The sequence below is a fragment of the Rhinolophus hipposideros genome (assembly GCF_964194185.1).
Source record: "Rhinolophus hipposideros genome assembly, chromosome: 18".
Classification (NCBI taxonomy): Eukaryota; Metazoa; Chordata; class Mammalia; order Chiroptera; family Rhinolophidae; genus Rhinolophus; species Rhinolophus hipposideros.
In genome coordinates this window covers 25,500,056-25,517,139 of record NC_138064.1, presented here as the reverse complement: position 1 = coordinate 25,517,139, position 17,084 = coordinate 25,500,056, and the positions used below count along the sequence as shown (strand labels likewise).

At 37.7% G+C, this 17,084-nt stretch overlaps 1 protein-coding gene across 3 annotated transcripts in view; it reads left to right on the top strand.

The window, feature by feature from the left end:
* Window positions 1–15,358, top strand: part of SCIN (scinderin) — a 63,387-nt gene extending 48,029 nt beyond the window's left edge. For all 3 annotated transcript variants that reach the window (XM_081079630.1, XM_081079632.1, XM_081079631.1), the window contains 7 exons: window positions 257–347; window positions 4,207–4,377; window positions 9,153–9,330; window positions 9,599–9,720; window positions 12,354–12,431; window positions 13,964–14,024; window positions 14,429–15,358. In XM_081079630.1, coding sequence (XP_080935756.1) covers window positions 257–347; window positions 4,207–4,377; window positions 9,153–9,330; window positions 9,599–9,720; window positions 12,354–12,431; window positions 13,964–14,024; window positions 14,429–14,556 — 829 coding nt within the window. In that variant the 3' untranslated portion in view covers window positions 14,557–15,358. The remainder of the gene's footprint in view (window positions 1–256; window positions 348–4,206; window positions 4,378–9,152; window positions 9,331–9,598; window positions 9,721–12,353; window positions 12,432–13,963; window positions 14,025–14,428) is intronic.
* The last annotated feature ends 1,726 nt before the right edge of the window (window positions 15,359–17,084 follow it).

Sequence of the window (17,084 nt, the reverse complement as noted above, 5' to 3'; positions counted from 1 at the left end):
AGCTCAGGCTATATTTCTTTACCTATAAAATGGAGATAAAGATACCTATCACATGTAGTTCTAGACAATACACAGGACAATTCATGGCTTAACCTTAGTACTTGCTAAAACCCATAGCTTCTACGGCCATATCATGTTAAAACAGTTGATTTCTTCTTGATCTTTTATAATAACTTAAGTCTCTGCTTGAAATGCCTATGCTAAAAAGTCTTAAAACTTAACTACAAGAGAATTTTTTTTACTTTGGTTCTTCCAGGCAAGGAGCAAATGCCACACGAGATGAGCTGACGACATCTGCATTCCTGACTGTTCAGTTGGACAGGTCCCTTGGAGGACGGGCTGTGCAGGTGGGGAGATAATCACCTCAGAGAAGTTAAAGTTTTACTAGTCCAATGTCTAATTAAAGCCCTCCTCCTAAGTTGGGATGGCAATCTGACATTTTCTAGGTATTATCTTTTTCATATTGGAATTCAAATATTCCTACTCTCATGCCATACTAATTCTCTCAGACTCTGTGAAAGAGGAAGCAAACAAAATTTAAGAAAAATAGAAGAAATAAAAAAAACCAAAAAACTATTAATAGATAAAAGAGCCCAAAAGAATCTTTTTTTAGAATCACATCATATGTCAATGACATTCACTTGACATTAAAACTGTTCTGAGTTACGACTTCCGGCTATTAAACCGATTTCCTAAGGCAGTATCATTCCCCCACCCCTGTCCCTGCTAAAATGTCAACATCTTAATCCTCAGGAACTAGGAATATGTTATATTACTAGGAATTAAGAGTGGGGATAGAATTAACGTTGGTAATCATGATTTCTTAAAAGAAGAATATACAGGATTACTAAGTAGATCCAGTATAATCACAAGGATGTTTATAAGTGAAACAGGGAGGCAGCATGAGAGGATTCAACCAACAATTGCCAGCTTTAAAGATGGAAGGACCCACCCACCCCCAGCCGTGTAATATGGGCAGCCTCTAGAAGGTGAAAAAAACAAAGAAATGTATTCGCCCCTAGAGCCTCCAAAAAGGAACAAAGCTGTGCAACATCTTGATTTTAGTTCACTGATGCTCCTTCAGGACTTCTGAACTCTCAAACTCTAAGACAAATTTGTGCTTATTTACAGTAAAATTGTGGTAATTTGTTATAGCAGCAATAGAAATTAAATACAGCAGTGTAGAACAAGTACAGATTAATGATTCTTATTAATAGTAAAAAAGGACAATATTTTACATGCTCCCAAATCATAAAGTATGTAAGTTATGTTTTGCACAGGCAAACTGAAATAAACCTTAATAAAAGAGCATGGATCCTTATTTTTCTCTTTTGAGTTGTGGAATCTTGACTGAAAGTTCAACGCCCAAAAGTGAGGTGGGTAGTGGAAGAGAAGAAAAAAGAAGAGAAAAAGGAGGGGTTGGGGGAGAGAACAAGAGGGGAGGGGAAAAGAGGAGAGAAGGGAAAGAAAAGAGATAGGAGGGGAGAGCAGGTGAAAGGAGAGACAAATCACAGGAGGAAATGAGAGGGGGAGAGAGGAGAGCAGAGAAAGAAGAGAGGAGAGGATGGTGTGAGGGAGGTGTAAGATCGATTATTTGGGTATTTCTGAAAATAAAAAAATAATTTCTTGAGACTGACTGAGCCCAAATTCTGAATGACAGTTCCATACAAATGAGTCAGGTTTTGGAGGGGGGGGAAAGAAAGAGAGAGAGAGAGAGAGAGAGAGAGGGGGGGGGGAATATGGGAATATTGAGACAGAGAAAGGGGGAGAAGGATATAATGTGTTGACTCATTTATTATAGAAGCTTGAATGTCATACAGTGGAACTCCAATATCAATGTCTAGTTCTAGATCTCGTTGCGTCACGTATCCTGTTTGCAGCCTGGTTTGACCTTCTTGCCTCTTTTCTCAAGTTCAGCTGCTCTTCTTCTTATATTTATGGTAAAAAATCGGCTACTTGTTTTAGGACCCTTATTAGTAACCACAGAACATTCTCGGTCTTTGCTTATTTTAATTCCTTGATGTGTAACTTAAATGCAGACCTCGAGGAGACTTTGTTTCCCTTCAATGTACTCCGATGTATCAGTCTACTTCTCTTCTTAACCCCAGGGTGGCACTGGCTTGTTCCTTGGCCCTACACAAGTTCTCCCTAGTGTCTCTCTCTCTCTCTCTCTCTCTCTCTCTCTCTCTCTCATCCATTCCCTCCCTCACTTCCTACCTAGAGCAGCTCACACTGCCTGGGTATTTTCTCTGGCTGGTTTTGGGGGGAGGAATCTGCTCCCATCTGTTGAGAAAAGCACCTTCCAGATTGGGGTTCAGAGTGAAGGCAGGTGGTCCTTCGGCCAGCGTAGTGACACTTCTGACACAGCAGCATTGTATGTTCCCTTCTCAGAAATGTGTCTAACTTCCTCGTGCCTGATGTCAAGTGAGCTGAGATTTTATGTGGTATACATGGTTTTTTGTTTGTTTGCAAATTAAATAAATGTGTAATTGCTTCTTTGGAAGTAATAATTAAATAGATAGGTAAAGCAGATACTTTGGTCCATAAAAATCTAAGATGTTGAGGCTAAATTTGGTCTTCCAGCTGGTTTCCTTTCCATCTTGATACTTGTTAATAAATAACACTATAAAGCAAGTTAGATACAAATTTAAAAGTGTAAGTTAAGTTTTTGACAAAATAAATTTCTTAATTGTTCATTAACAAATTAATAAGATTGAATTATTTAAATGTACTGAACTCTATTTCACTGTGAAGTAGGTTCATTTCTTGAATGAAATATTCCTTGCTAACAACTGACATCATCTATGCCATTTAATTGATCTTTAACATTTCTTACCAAATTATGTAAAAACTTTGAAGATATTTATTATGCCTTATAAAGATATTTATTATGCCTTATAAATTCCACTGTTCATAGTAAAATATTTGAGATACCCAATGGATGAATTTCCATTGTTAACCAATTGAATCCTAAATTGACGATGAAATTGTAATGTTTAGTTTAATCACTAGATGGCAATAGTTTATAATAATGCATAAACAAGTCCTTTATTGCTGTTTTAAGCATTTGTTTGTAGAGTATATTAACAGTATCAAAGATTTTTCAATTTACTTCTTCTCTTATTCTCATTTCACAGGTAAAATGGGTCTTAATCAATGGTCCCTTTCTCTTAGCAATTGAGGTTTTCTCAGTGTTATAGGAAATGCTAAGCCATCGAGAGATTTAGGTGTTCCCAGCTAATCTCATCCCAAGCTTTAGAACACACTCAAAAGACGTTTTCATAATTTGCTCCTCACTTATTTGAATGTTTACTATTTGAAAGATCTATGAAGTCAATCATTGTCAATGTTCCCTAGCATAGGGCAGAATAATTGAAAAAAATAAGGGACTGGCACAAAATTTGAACGTTCTGTTTAAAAAAAAAAAAAAGCATCAATAGGAAATTTGTTTCTAATCTAATATCTGGTGTTAAGCTAATAGGTGAAATTAAATAATTTACCATTTATTTTCTTCAATTTCCGTATCCTGAGAAGCCCTCATAATGTATTTTTTAAAGCACTTATATTAAATAAATCTATTATATTAGTACCAGTTCTAAAGTTAAGTGAAAAGGTAGAAAGTATATTTTGTTTATTTTTGCCAGTTTTGGATGTTTGGATAGAAAACATCCATTCCCAGATGAATTTACAATTATTTTTTTCATATCAGTTGTGGGGATGTGGAAATAATGGATATGCTTCTGTATTGTCTTATCTGTGGAGGCATTTGAACCTTCTGAACAAGATCCAAAACACGTGAGAAACAAGTGTATCTTTAAACATCTGTAAAGTGTTGGTGCTATTGAAAAAAAGAGTAATTTTCATAAAAGATGTCATATATCAGCACTTTGTTTTCTCTTGGAGATGAACAGACTACATCTTTACGCTTTCCGGAAGCAGAAAGTGGTGCAGTATGGCAGAGTTTCCCCTGAAAAGAAACTGGTTGGGAGCGTGGGTCTGGACTAACAAATAATTCTTAAGTCAGTGAGGAAGCTGTGCTTTATTATCAGTAACCTATATTTTCCGTCAACCATTATTCCTCCTGCTCTTGACTTATGGTTTAGTTTTTGTTTTTCTTTTCAAAAAATAAAAATAAGAACACATTTGCAAATGCAACCTTCTTTCATGGCACCCTTTATGTTATTTCTTTTATCCCCTTGCTCCCAGATCCGAGTCTCCCAGGGCAAAGAACCTGCACACCTGCTGAGTTTGTTCAAAGACAAACCGCTCATTATTTACAAGAATGGAACATCAAAGAGAGGAGGTCAGGTACCTGCTCCCCTTATACGCCTCTTTCAAGTCCGGAGAAACATGGCATCTATCACCAGAACTGTGGAGGTATGTTATGCGTTCAAGAAAACAACCTGAGCCATCAACAAGTATTAGTCTTTTAAAAATTGGCAAGTAAACTCCTTCATTTCTATAATTAATCCATTGTCCACAATAAAAAAACACACACACACACACACTAAATGCAGAGGAATTAAGTAAAAAGTTAATTCCCAATACCAGGCCTCTCACATTTTTCAACTGCATTGCACAAAAACAAATGAATTTTAAGAATAATGTAACAAATCAAGGTGTCAGAGGCATAAGGAAACATATGCTTTATCTTGGAAGGCCTGGGGGAAGATGGATGGCGGTGGTGATCAGGTGACTGCACTGGGGAAATCTGAGAGGGGCGGCCCTTGTCTGTACAAGTGTAACAAATGTGGGAAGCAAGCTTCACCACACTGTGGCAGAACCATAATTCAGCTGGCCAAATAAGCTGTCTGACAGCAGCTGTGAAAGAAATCAAACCCCGTATCACAGTGTCATCAGACAGGAAGACCTCCAGGTATGAGCAAGGCCAGCAGATGCGGGTTTTTAAAAAGCTGAGTTCTTTTACCTCTACGATGACCTGTCACACTTCTTATTCCAGTCACCTCAGTCTCTATTGAAATCCAAGTCTCCTAAACCAACCTAAACTGCCCTGCCCACCCTGCATATCCTCAAACCTGAACTCATCTGCCAATTTGTCCTCTCCACACAAGCCATTCAGCAAAGCCCTTAAAACCAAGTAGGTCATCGCATTGCCCCACCTGCAAACTAGTCTCTAAACCACCCTCCCCCTTCATGTTCTATGGTTCTCTGAGGGCACAGGTTCCCATACAGACCTCTCAAGTAGAAGTTGTGTATTTCCCCAGTGTCCAGGCCAGCGATTGTGCCAGAACGTACCCTTTCCGTGAGGTACCCTGCTCACCCTGGCCTCTTTGACTTGTCTGCTTTTCAGACTCTCCTTTCCCCAGCCCCCTTGTGCTGCCATATACTGAGCTGCCAGTCCTTCCCTTCTTAGACTTTAATGGTTTCAGCCTTTGCTTCACTATCTCCTTCACTCTGGCTTCTCTCATCCAACAACCTTGACCTTGACCCCATTTCTCTCACACTCACATGGCTCAGTACTCAACCTTGCATTGGCAATAACTACACCACCTCAGATATATGTTTCAGACCTCTCATCTCTGACAACCATCTCCTGTCCTAGCTACTTTACTCCAGGATGCATTTTTGAGCAATTCCCCATTCTCATACCTGAATCCATGAACCCTCTCCATCCATCACACCCTTTGGGTTCTCCTCTCTCTACAAATCTCCAACATGCCTGCTCTCTACTGGTCACTGAATCAGAGTGGTCATCGCCACTCTGTGAGAACATAAATGTGATCACACAAGAATCACCTTCTCTTCTCCAATTTCACCAACTTGTCTGCATCGATACATGTATGTTCTGTTTTATGAACTAAATTTAAATTGTTTATTTATATTCAACAATTAACAGATATTCTATAACAGTTATTTACATATAAATATTAAATTGTTTTAAAAAAGAATGTCAATCTATCGTTACCCATAAATTAAAAATAAATAATAATGTTTATATAAATTATGTATTAGTAAATAATTTAATGCATATTTAATACATACATAAAATATGACTCCTATTTAAGGCCCAAATCCTCCCACCTCCACCCTCCACCAACTTCTGCCTGGAATCCCCTGCCCTCGCGGCTTCATAAAGACTCTCCAATGTTTTTATCCCACTTCCAGTCCATCATTGTTACAAGCAAAAATCTTACTCTTCTGTATCATCAGTTTCTTCGTCTGTTCTGGATCATTTACTTCAGAATACAAATATGCCTTAAAAGACTGCCATCCTTTCTTTAAAAACTATCCCTTGACTATGACACTCCCCACAACGCCTTTCTCTGCCCTCCTTAAAACCACAAATCCTCAAAACAGTTGTCTCCACTTACTCACCATCTCTACATTTTTAAGCCTAGTCTCTCTAAAGCCACTCCACTCAGGTATCATTCCCTCCATTCCACCAAAATGCTTTTTATCTAGTTTGCTTACTTCCTGCCTTCTGCCTTCTCTGATCTCACTTTTCTTAAGCTTCCACTATCATTTCCGCAGTCACCCTTTCCTGTCTTCTAGAAACACCACTAGCCTTCGGAAACACGACGCTCACCAGGATTTCTTCCAAATTCCAGGGTGCTCTTCTAGGGACCATTTTTCTGCATTCTCCTCCTCTGCTTGTCCTGTAAGCACTTGAGCACTCCAAGGATCAGTCTTGGCGCTCTTCCTAGTGATTTCATTCAGTCATATAGTTTAAATGCCATCATGTGTATTGATCTCATCCAGAATACACTGTGCATGGATTCTCACGTGTTCAATTATGACTAGTTTTTTGTTTTTTTAATGGATCAAATTAAAGGACAGTTTAGCTCTCATCTATGGGCACTCTCAGTCGATTTCACATGGAAGAGTCAATGAGAATCATTCCATTCCCAATCTCTTGCCAGTGGATGTTCTTTCTGAGACATGGTACACACTTGTGATGCACCTCCTTTATTTCCCTGAGCCTCTCAAACTGGCCTTGACATGCCTTTCCTCTTGGAAATGCACGAATCAAAATCATTGTTTATAGAGCTTTCTGTTTTCATTTCCCGGGAGGCTAAAGCTTTATAATGTTCTGTTTTGGAACTACCTCCCTGATCCACACCAATCTGGACATGGGCCACTTGTCACCTATCTCTCCATCAGCCAAGCTCTTTCCTCTGTATTAATAAGGTGACCTTTGGATTAGAAATCGGAAGTCATGATTTCTAGAATTTTCCATCATATCTGATTTCTTTGAGCTTGGTCCATGAGGCTTTGTTCTTACTGGAAGAGGATGATAGCTACATCCCTAGATGTTACCAACCCCTGGGACATCTTTTAAACTTCCAACATCCATTCCTTCCTCTTGTAGTGCTCTCTCTGAGGACAGAGTCCTGACCAACCTGGTGGAATCTAACACTCCACACGGTTGATGCCTTTGTTTGGCACCTCAGCATGGTTGGTCAACCAGCATCATTGCCCAGCTGCTCACCAGCTCCTTCTTGAAACACTGTCTTCTCTTGGCCTCAAAACACCACATTCTTGTTTTCTTCCTCCCATATGGGTGTCCCATCTCAGTCTTGCTTACTTGTTTTTCATCTCCCTGTTATCACACATCGCCTGAGTCCCACAGTCATGAAGAAGGTCATACATATACTTTGACAGTCACACAATCCCATAGTCAGAGGTTCTCACAGAGACTGGCACAGAGTCACAAAATCACAAGGTCATAGACACAAAGACACAAGCCCATCTTAGACCCTCGGGCTCACTACCAAGCCTGAGACTCTGCACGTGCCTGTCCCTGCCTAGAGGTCTTACCTTTAGCCTCACCCTCCAGCCAAAGTCTTGGCCCACCTGGGTCGCTTTCACTCCTCTGTGTCCCCATGGAGCAGAACTGTGTTCTCTTGGCCAATCCCAGACAGTGTCCAAAGCTTATGGTGGAAAGGAAGGGCTACGTCAGTGCTGTGTTTTTATCCCCTATGGATATTCTTTTATAATTTGGGCTGTAATGTGTCCAACCCTGGAGAACCTTTTGGTGAATCTACATTATTCTCTTTCCCTACATTGGACTCCAGTCCCTGTGTTGTGATTTTTAGGTGTGCCTTTGATTATTTGACAAACCTTTTTAGCAAGCAAAATAAAACTCAGTACCTTTGCTTTATGTATATCATTTTTTAATATTACACCTTTTTTTAAATTATAGCTCATCCTTGTTCTTATGGTCTCTGAATATTATCTTTGTTACTTTGTTGCGTCCAGCGCAACATGGGCAGTGAGAGAATGAGAAAGGGAGGCAAAGGGTTAAGAAAAAAACAAGGCAAGAGATTTATGCAGTAGGGGCCAAGGGTGTCACAGCCTCAAAGGACTGAGAGCCCCGAATCGGGCCACCTTGTGGCTTTTATTGATGTTCACACAAGGAAGTAACATTGTTTTCTCCACGGTCTGTAAATTTCATACATTATACTAGGAAACTGATTCAAACTCATCATCCTTGCCTGCAAGCAGCGGAACCATCTCAGGATATACCTAAGGGACAAAACCTTTATGCTGAAATTTACTGATATGAATAGATAGAGAACTGTTATCATATCATTGAATCTCTTCCCAAGCAGATTGTGGGAAGGAATGCAGCCACAGAGGCAGAAGCTCTCCTTAGCCGGGGGAAGATGGGGGGTTGTGCTCACCTCTATCAACCCCGTGGATTCTCCAGGTGATCCCCACTCGACTGTGCCTGGCTTAGGTTGTTCCCCCTGTGGTGAATCTTACCTGTCATTGGCTTACCAGCCATCCTTTGGGGCCAAACAGGGTGACATAAGGTGTAAGCACAAAGGTGAAGCAAAGTCCCTGAAAGGATTGGTCTCACAGACTCTCTTTTCTTTAGGGGCAGGTGCGAGGAGACAGATGGGTAGGCTGCTGCGTGACATTACTTATCATTTAAGTTTGGCTCATTTTATTCTTAGAGCCTTTTGCTACTCCCTGCGTGCAACTGAGCATTAAAGTGACTCAGAGCAATGCGCTCCCGCTCTAATGTTTGTAAGGCTGTAGTGACGTCCCATTGCCACCCCAAATTAATTTCCTGGGGTAAAGACAGAAGACTATGGATGGTTTGTCACTGCCACAGGCTTCTTGGACCGTTATTGAGGGGGCGGCAATGGATTTGAATCATTGTGTTATTTTTCTTCATGCTCTAGGTAGACGCTGATGCAAATTCGTTGAATTCTAATGATGTGTTTGTCTTGAAACTGCGACCAAACAGTGGCTACATCTGGATAGGAAAAGGTGCTAGCCGTGAGGAGGAGAAAGGAGCAGAGTACATGGCAAGTGTACTCAAATGCAAAACCACAAGGATTCGGGAAGGAGAGGAACCAGGTGTGTGCTGTGGGGCCGAGGACGTTAAGCAGAACCGATGTTGGGCATGATTGCTAATCAAGTATTTTTCCCATAATTTATCACTTTGTAAAGGTTACAGGCAGTTAAGTCCTCCCATCAGTTGCAAAAGTAAAAGATGGTAGCAGTTATATTTAAATAATTTCTTAATACTAAAATCAAGGTGAGATAATATTACGATGTGTTAATGGAAAGCAATATAGACCATATGCCCCTGAAAATATCAGGTAACTCAGTGTGTTTTCCACAGAGGAGTTTTGGACTTCCCTTGGAGGGAAAAAAGACTACCAGACCTCACCACTGCTGGAAACCCAGGCTGAGGACCACCCGCCTCGGCTGTATGCCTGCTCCAACAAGACTGGAAGATTCGCCGTAAGTGTCTTGGGAGAGACATTCCAGTGTTAGCTCTGACTTTCCTGCCATGTTACTGCTTTGATTCTCCATTTTAGCTTACTTGCAAACCATAAGCAATGCTCTTCACTCCACAGAGGGCCATTTTAAGAGTCAGAACCATAATGGATGTGAAAGCATAGGAATACTGTAAAGTACTATGTAAATCAAGCTGCTCTTGAAAATATCAGCAACTTTGCACCTGTGTCAGCATGTATGCATTCCTGTATGAATATGCACTTGGTTAGATTTGGTAATTACATAATTTGCCACTTTTTGTGGGCAACAATTCTGGTCAAACTATGTAAATTTTACACTTCAGTTTCCCAAGGGAATAAAAAGTTTCACCAGGTTGACTGAATAAAATGTATTATGGAAATATTATGATCATTGGGCAAAATCACAGAAAGTGATATGCACACCTGCAAATTAACTGAAATCAGCAGGAATGTTTTATTTCAGAGTCATTCACAGGCTTTGAATTCCTGACAATTTAAAGTAAAAATATCTATGTACAAGAGTGATTTCATACTGGGCTCTGAAATATCCTGGATGGCACCCCCTCATCTCAATTAACCATGAAAGTTCTTTCTTTGTTTGACGGGCTAGGCTCTTGTATAAAATTTTCATTTAAAGAATGAATTCCTTTCCTATATAAAATTTGATCTAAAGATTTCATCACCATGTCCTAGTAGATATAAGCTTTATTTTTCAGCACATACACTTGAAAATTTCCTAAGCATTTTCCCAGATATGTGCTTACTAGAAATAAAATGCTTTGAAGAAGAAACTGCTCATGTACAAACCGTACTTGAAGTTTATAAGTGATTTGGCCTAAAAATTAAAGATTTGAATAGTGGATTGTGATAAATATTTGGTTGTTGGATACGGCAGTTGCTCACCTCCTTTTCAGGAAATCCCTGTATTTTATAAATTTGTCATCAGAAGAATCTATTGTTTTACTCTTTTGACTGTTAATTTGATAGTGCAGCCAAACAATTTCTTTTTCAGCATATGCTTCTATAATTTCTTATTAGTATTACTTGCTAAAATATGCTATAAATAACGTTTGATTTTAATGAAAATGAATTTTACAAAAATAACAACTAGGATTCTCAGGTTTAAAAAAGCGATTAGTCTTTTGTTTTCTGTCATACATGTATTTAAGAGAAATATACTTTTCCTCTGCACCTACTCATTTTTTTTGTTTGATGTTTGGAACTCCTATTCTCTTCACAATTTAAGGGAAAGGAGTGTTACTAACATATGTTTCATCTTACCACCATCAGAAAGCAGGCTTTCAACATGTAGATTCATACGAGGCAACAGAACCTATTGGTTAAAGGCACAGCTTTTAGAACCAATCTGCCTGTGTGATATTACTTACTTGGCGTTATTATTTATTGGCTGTGTGGCCTTAGGCTGGTTACTTGCCCTCTCTGTGCTATAGTTTTTCATCTGTTAAATAGGGCTAATCCCAGTACCTACTTTATAGGGTTGTTGTAAATATTAAGTTAGTTGTTACATATAAAGGATTAGGACATTGCAAGGCATGCAGTGATATGTAAGGTTTTTGCATTTTTAATCTTTGGGTGATTGGTAAATATTCTGTAAGATGATAATATAAACAAATTCCTTGCTCTCTGTAAATGGTTAGGTTTGTTTGTTTATTTGTTGTATAACAATATCAATATCTCATCAGTTTACAACAAATATGTATTGTCATGCTCACAGAGCAGCAGGTTGCCTGGGACCAAGTTTACCTAGGCTAGACATAGCTGGGAGGTTCTCCTTCAGACTACAGGTAGGGTTCATACCTGTTTTTCCCATGACCAAGCCCAGGATCAGAAGAGGATCCCTGCTGAGTCACATTTGATAATATGATAAGTTCACCATCAACTCCACCTACTCAACTTACTGCAAAGTCACATGGCAGTGGGAAGGAGTGAAGAATCGGGAACCATAATCCAATCTTTCCTAAGGATCAGGGGATTTTATACATAGTTCCTTAAAAATATTGAACTTTAGATTAATACACTGTAACTGACAGCGTTAAACTAACCCTCCCTATCACCCTTTAATGTTAACTACAGAGAACACAATTTAACCCATTTAAAATAAAAAATAATAACTGCATATGGAATATTATGTTATAATATCATCTTATTGAAAATTGTTGATTTATAAAAATGACCAGACCTAGTGATTTTTTAAAAATCATCTTGACTTACAAAATGAGAGACAATTTAAAACGCCAGACCATAAACTTAAATGTCTTCGGAGACTAGGAAGGCAACATAAATCTGTGAAGCACTTGTCATAAGGAGCTGGAAGTAGAGAGAACTCTGGTCAGACGGACTGTATATGGCCCATGTAAGGCATTCAATGCAGTGTTTATATGAAGCACTCCTAATAAGATAACATCAGTTCATGATGATCGACTAAATATATAAATAATTTTTTTAAATCTTTAATACCCAAAAAGAAGAAAAAAAAATGACTACCAAACTTTATTTTTGCTGTGCTCCACAATAATACGAGACATTTTTATTCTACATATTAGAAAAATTACTACTTTGCTGTTTGGTCACAAAGATTTTTTTTATGCATTTCAGATTGAAGAGGTTCCAGGAGAGTTCACCCAAGATGATTTAGCAGAAGATGATGTCATGTTACTAGATGCTTGGGAACAGGTAAAACTATATTTTGTTCATACCAGAAGAGTATATGAGTTAGGAGCTAATAAAACCTGCTTTGTGAAGCAGCAAGTCTAATAATAAATGGGCCTGTGGATTTAGGCTGTATTTAAAAGAGATGCAACACATTTTGGCGAAAAATGAAACTGATGCATGTAGCAAGTTGATGTCTTAACATGGAAATAATTCCACGACTACCATCTTTGGCTGTATAATTTTAGGCAAAACTCTTCTATTTTTCATTTATTTGTAAAATTAACTCACTCTTAACTTATTCATCCATTCATAATAAATGCATTAGCGGGTACAATATATGTGGACTATGATAGGGGTACAATGCCATGGGGGAGACTGAAATATTCAGAATTTCTCTAAAAATTTGACAGAAAGTCATAGGAGACCCTTACCCTGGGAATGAAACAGACACAGAACGGTTTTGAGTCTACAAAGTAAAGTATGTCACTGTTATACATATCTTTATTTTGGAGAAAATTAATGGTCATTTGACATGGCACATCTGATGTTGTTTTTTTTAATTTCTATGTAAACTAACCATAGTGAAAGAGAAAAAGATACTAGAAATTAAATGATATAGAGCAATTATGAAACATTTATTTGAATTTGACCTGCTCTTAGAGTCAACCAAAGAGATTGTTACTCTTAGATCTGCTCTAATTGCTAAGACATTCATTTATATTACACCTTAGTTTTTTGTTAACTAGACTTACTGTGGTGCAATATGTAAGTACAGTGAAACTACTGTAATGTTACATATCAATTATAGCTCATAGTTTTTATTTACATTAGGTATGTTCTATGCCCTTTCAGGCAATATTCTAGCACTGTCAGTATGAATTAGAACACAATCAAAACTAATTTGACTAAAATTGGTCTGCCAAGTGACTTTTAAAGTGATTTAAATATAAGGTAATTCAGGAGAATTTTCATCATTGAAGTACCCAACCTACACATTTAACAAGGAGAAGGATATATAATTATATCAGTTAACAAAAACAGAAACAAACTCAATATTTAAATGCTAAACAGTATAGCACTTTTACCAAAGTGTTATAGGATACAATACTATATGAAAGCGCGAGGCTTAAGTCAGGGGTTCATAAAGGGAGTCTGGTGCCTACAAACAAGCTGAATATTGTCCCCAGAGTATAGGAATATAGGGATAATGATTGCCTTACATATTCCAGAGGTGGGTGCACACACATACACACACACACACACATACAAATCAGGCATTAAGTTGTTTTTGAGAAAATTCACTCAAACTAGAAAATAATATATAAACATATATCAAAATATGAAATGTGGAGTCCAATTAAGTTTAGATGTTTCTTAATTTAAGTGTAAGCATTGGGAAAGTGGGTGACCTTCTCCACACCTGTCTCCACATTTCCAACTTCAGGGATTGTTGTGAAGATTAAATGAGCAATGTATGAGAAGCACTTCACATAGGGCATAGTCCTGAGTCAACACGCCCTAAAGGTACATATGGTTGTTGTTTCATTTTTCAGATTTTTATTTGGATTGGCAAAGATGCCAACGAAGTGGAGAAGACAGAATCTCTGAAGTCTGGTAAGCTAGATGTCAATTATTCTGAAAAATTTCAATTCCCTTACATTTTTCATTATAGAAATAATAAAACCTCCATAACTGTGATAACCTTGATTTAAAAAAAAAAATTCCTTTTGAGAAATACGGTTCTTCCTGGCTCAATTTTTTTCTTTTTGAAAACATAAGAATAATTATGCCATAAAGATAATTGAATAAAGTTTGGATTTTTTTCAGGCAATAATAAAACTCTGATAGCACATTCTATAGTAGATGAGAAAAATCTATACAGAATTGTTCATGTGGAACAGTATTTGGCTACTTGGGGGCAAGGAAAATTTAGTTTATTGCTTTTGTTGGAAAACTTTTCATTCTATAGTTAGTTGAATCAAAATTAACTGAATTTATATCTTTGTACCTCTTTTTAGCCAAAATGTACCTTGAGACAGATCCTTCTGGAAGAGACAAGAGGACACCAATTATCATCATAAAACAGGGCTATGAGCCACCCACATTCACAGGCTGGTTCTTGGGCTGGGATCCCAATAGGTGGTAAACTGATTTTTGTAGGAAATCACAAGCCAACAAACATAGAGCAGCGTCCCACTGCTGTTTTTTTTTTTTCTTTCTTTCTTTTTTTTTTTTATTAAATTTATTGGGGTGACAATTTTGAGGAGAAGAAGAAAGGCTTTGCTTGTTTGACTTTAGAAAATTAACCTCAGCCATATGGCTATTACTCAATGGTTAGTATTGGTTTGAAATTCTTTTTAAACTGGCATTTTCTTATGTTAATATTTTAAAATACCCTAAACTTTTGTTATGGATCATTATTAGCTCTGCTGAAAACAGATTTACATATTTTTTGTATGATCTTTTAAAGGTGAAAAGCTACTCACAAAGTAGGGGAGACTGTCAGGAAATTTTTATAATTCAGGAGCCATTAGCCAAACTTGTTCTTTAACGTGCCAGAAAAGAAAGCCGTAATGCCTTTGAGGTTATTCTCCTTTCTATGTTGGGTTCAAAGGAGGAGTGTATTTGCAGTAAGGTGTATGTTAAGATGACTTTAAAAGTTTATTGTTTTTCTTCTTTAGCCAATGTGATTTCAATATCACTAACTCCAAAGTGTCACTTTCTAAGAAAAACTTCACCTGTCTTGCCTTTTTAAAAGCCTTTGAAAGCACAGATCTTACGTGACAAAATAATTTGTATTCATATATATGTATATATATACACACACACATAAATATACATATACATATATATATTAGACAGTACATGTTTAATATCACAAAAGATATGTACAAAAAAACTTCACTACTGTCTTTCATCATTAAAATACATCTGTTTTTGAAAAGGTGTTTTGTTGTGACATTTTCTTCAAATGTGATACGTGAGTTAATTACACCATTAATTTTAAGGTTAAATTCTTTTATGCATAAACAAATATGAATTTAACATTTCTTATTTCATCCTCATTCGCAGTATTTAGTGAAACATCCCTTTGACTGAAAAGCCCTTTCCATGTCTTATCCTTGCCTCATCTAAAATTTGTGGCAGTGAATACTCTTTAAAAAATCTATACATCAATAGCAAAGATTTATTTTCTGTTTACTCTAGAAATAGATTTTTACTTTAAAGCATTAAGGATCGAAGTTATCTATTTGTATATCTTTTCAAGTTCTTTAAAACAATGTTCTGCCTGATTAAAACAAAATTAAGAAATAAAAAATAACTCAGAGATGTGTACATCCAAACAGCACAATAGAGGGCGCTCTTTGTCCGTGGTAATGAGGAAAGACTGCTAGTTCCTGAAAACACTGAGAAGTGCAGTCATATTTACTTTTATTTTAGATTGGGAAAGAATAGTATTTCTAGACGGTCAAATGTGGCTGTGTTCCTAGTCTAGAAGTATTTTATACTGTTTTTTTTTTTATTTTGAGATTCAATAGAGTGCAATCATATTGACTTTATAATATATTTGACACATGCCAGGCTATCCTGACATCAGGTACATCCTGTGTGTGTGTGTGTCCTGGAGTATATTCTAGTGCTGGCGATACAGCAGAGAGCAGATGCTTAAGGCTGCTCTTCCCTCAGAGCTATAGTCTAATGGGGAGAGACAGAAAAGAAGCAATACTCAAATACATATTCTGCCATATAGCAATTAGTGTTTTGAAGAAAAATAAGTTTAGAAAGGGATAGGAGTTGTGAGATGAAGGATTCTATTTTAGATAGAGTGAATAGGGAAGGCCTCTTCAAGGTGACATTTGGACAGAGACCTGAAGGAAGTGAGGAAATGAGTCTGTGATGGTTAATTTTATGTGTAACCTTGACACGGCCATGGGATACCCAGGAATCTGGTTAAACATCATTTCTGGATGTGTCTGTGGAGGTGTTTTTCAAAGAAATTAGCTTTCAAATTGCTGGACTGAGGAAAGCAGATGGCCCCCCCCGGTATAGGTGGGCATCAGCCAACTTGTTGAGGGCCTGAATCAAACAAAAAGGTGAAAGAAGGTTGAATTGGCTCTCTCTGCCGAACTGTTTGAGCTGAAATATCAGTCTTCTCCTGCCCTTGGACTGTGACCTACACCATCAGCGCTCCTGATTCTCAGGCCTTGGGACTTGGACTGGAACTTAACACCACCAGCTTTCCTGGGTCTGCAGCTTGCAAATGGCATATTGTGTGGGACATCTCAGCCTCCATAATCATATGAGCGAATTTCTTATAAGAAATCTTATTTTATACACACACACACACACACACAAGTTTAGACAATTCACACACACACACACACACAAGTTTAGACAATTAAGTGTGCAAACTTATCCTGTAGAGAAAGTGCTACATACCTCATTGCTGAATATCACTATGGTCACCTTCTAAGTACTCCCCTTGGGAAGCTATGCACTGACACCAGCACCTAGTCCACTCTTCAAAGCAATTTTAGAACTTTTTCTGGAATGGCCATCAGAGCTGTCATCGTATTACCCTTGATGTCCTGAATGTCACCAAAATGTCTTCCTTTTTATATTTCCTTTATCTTTGGGTAAAGAAATAAGTCACTGGGGGCCAGATCAGGTGAG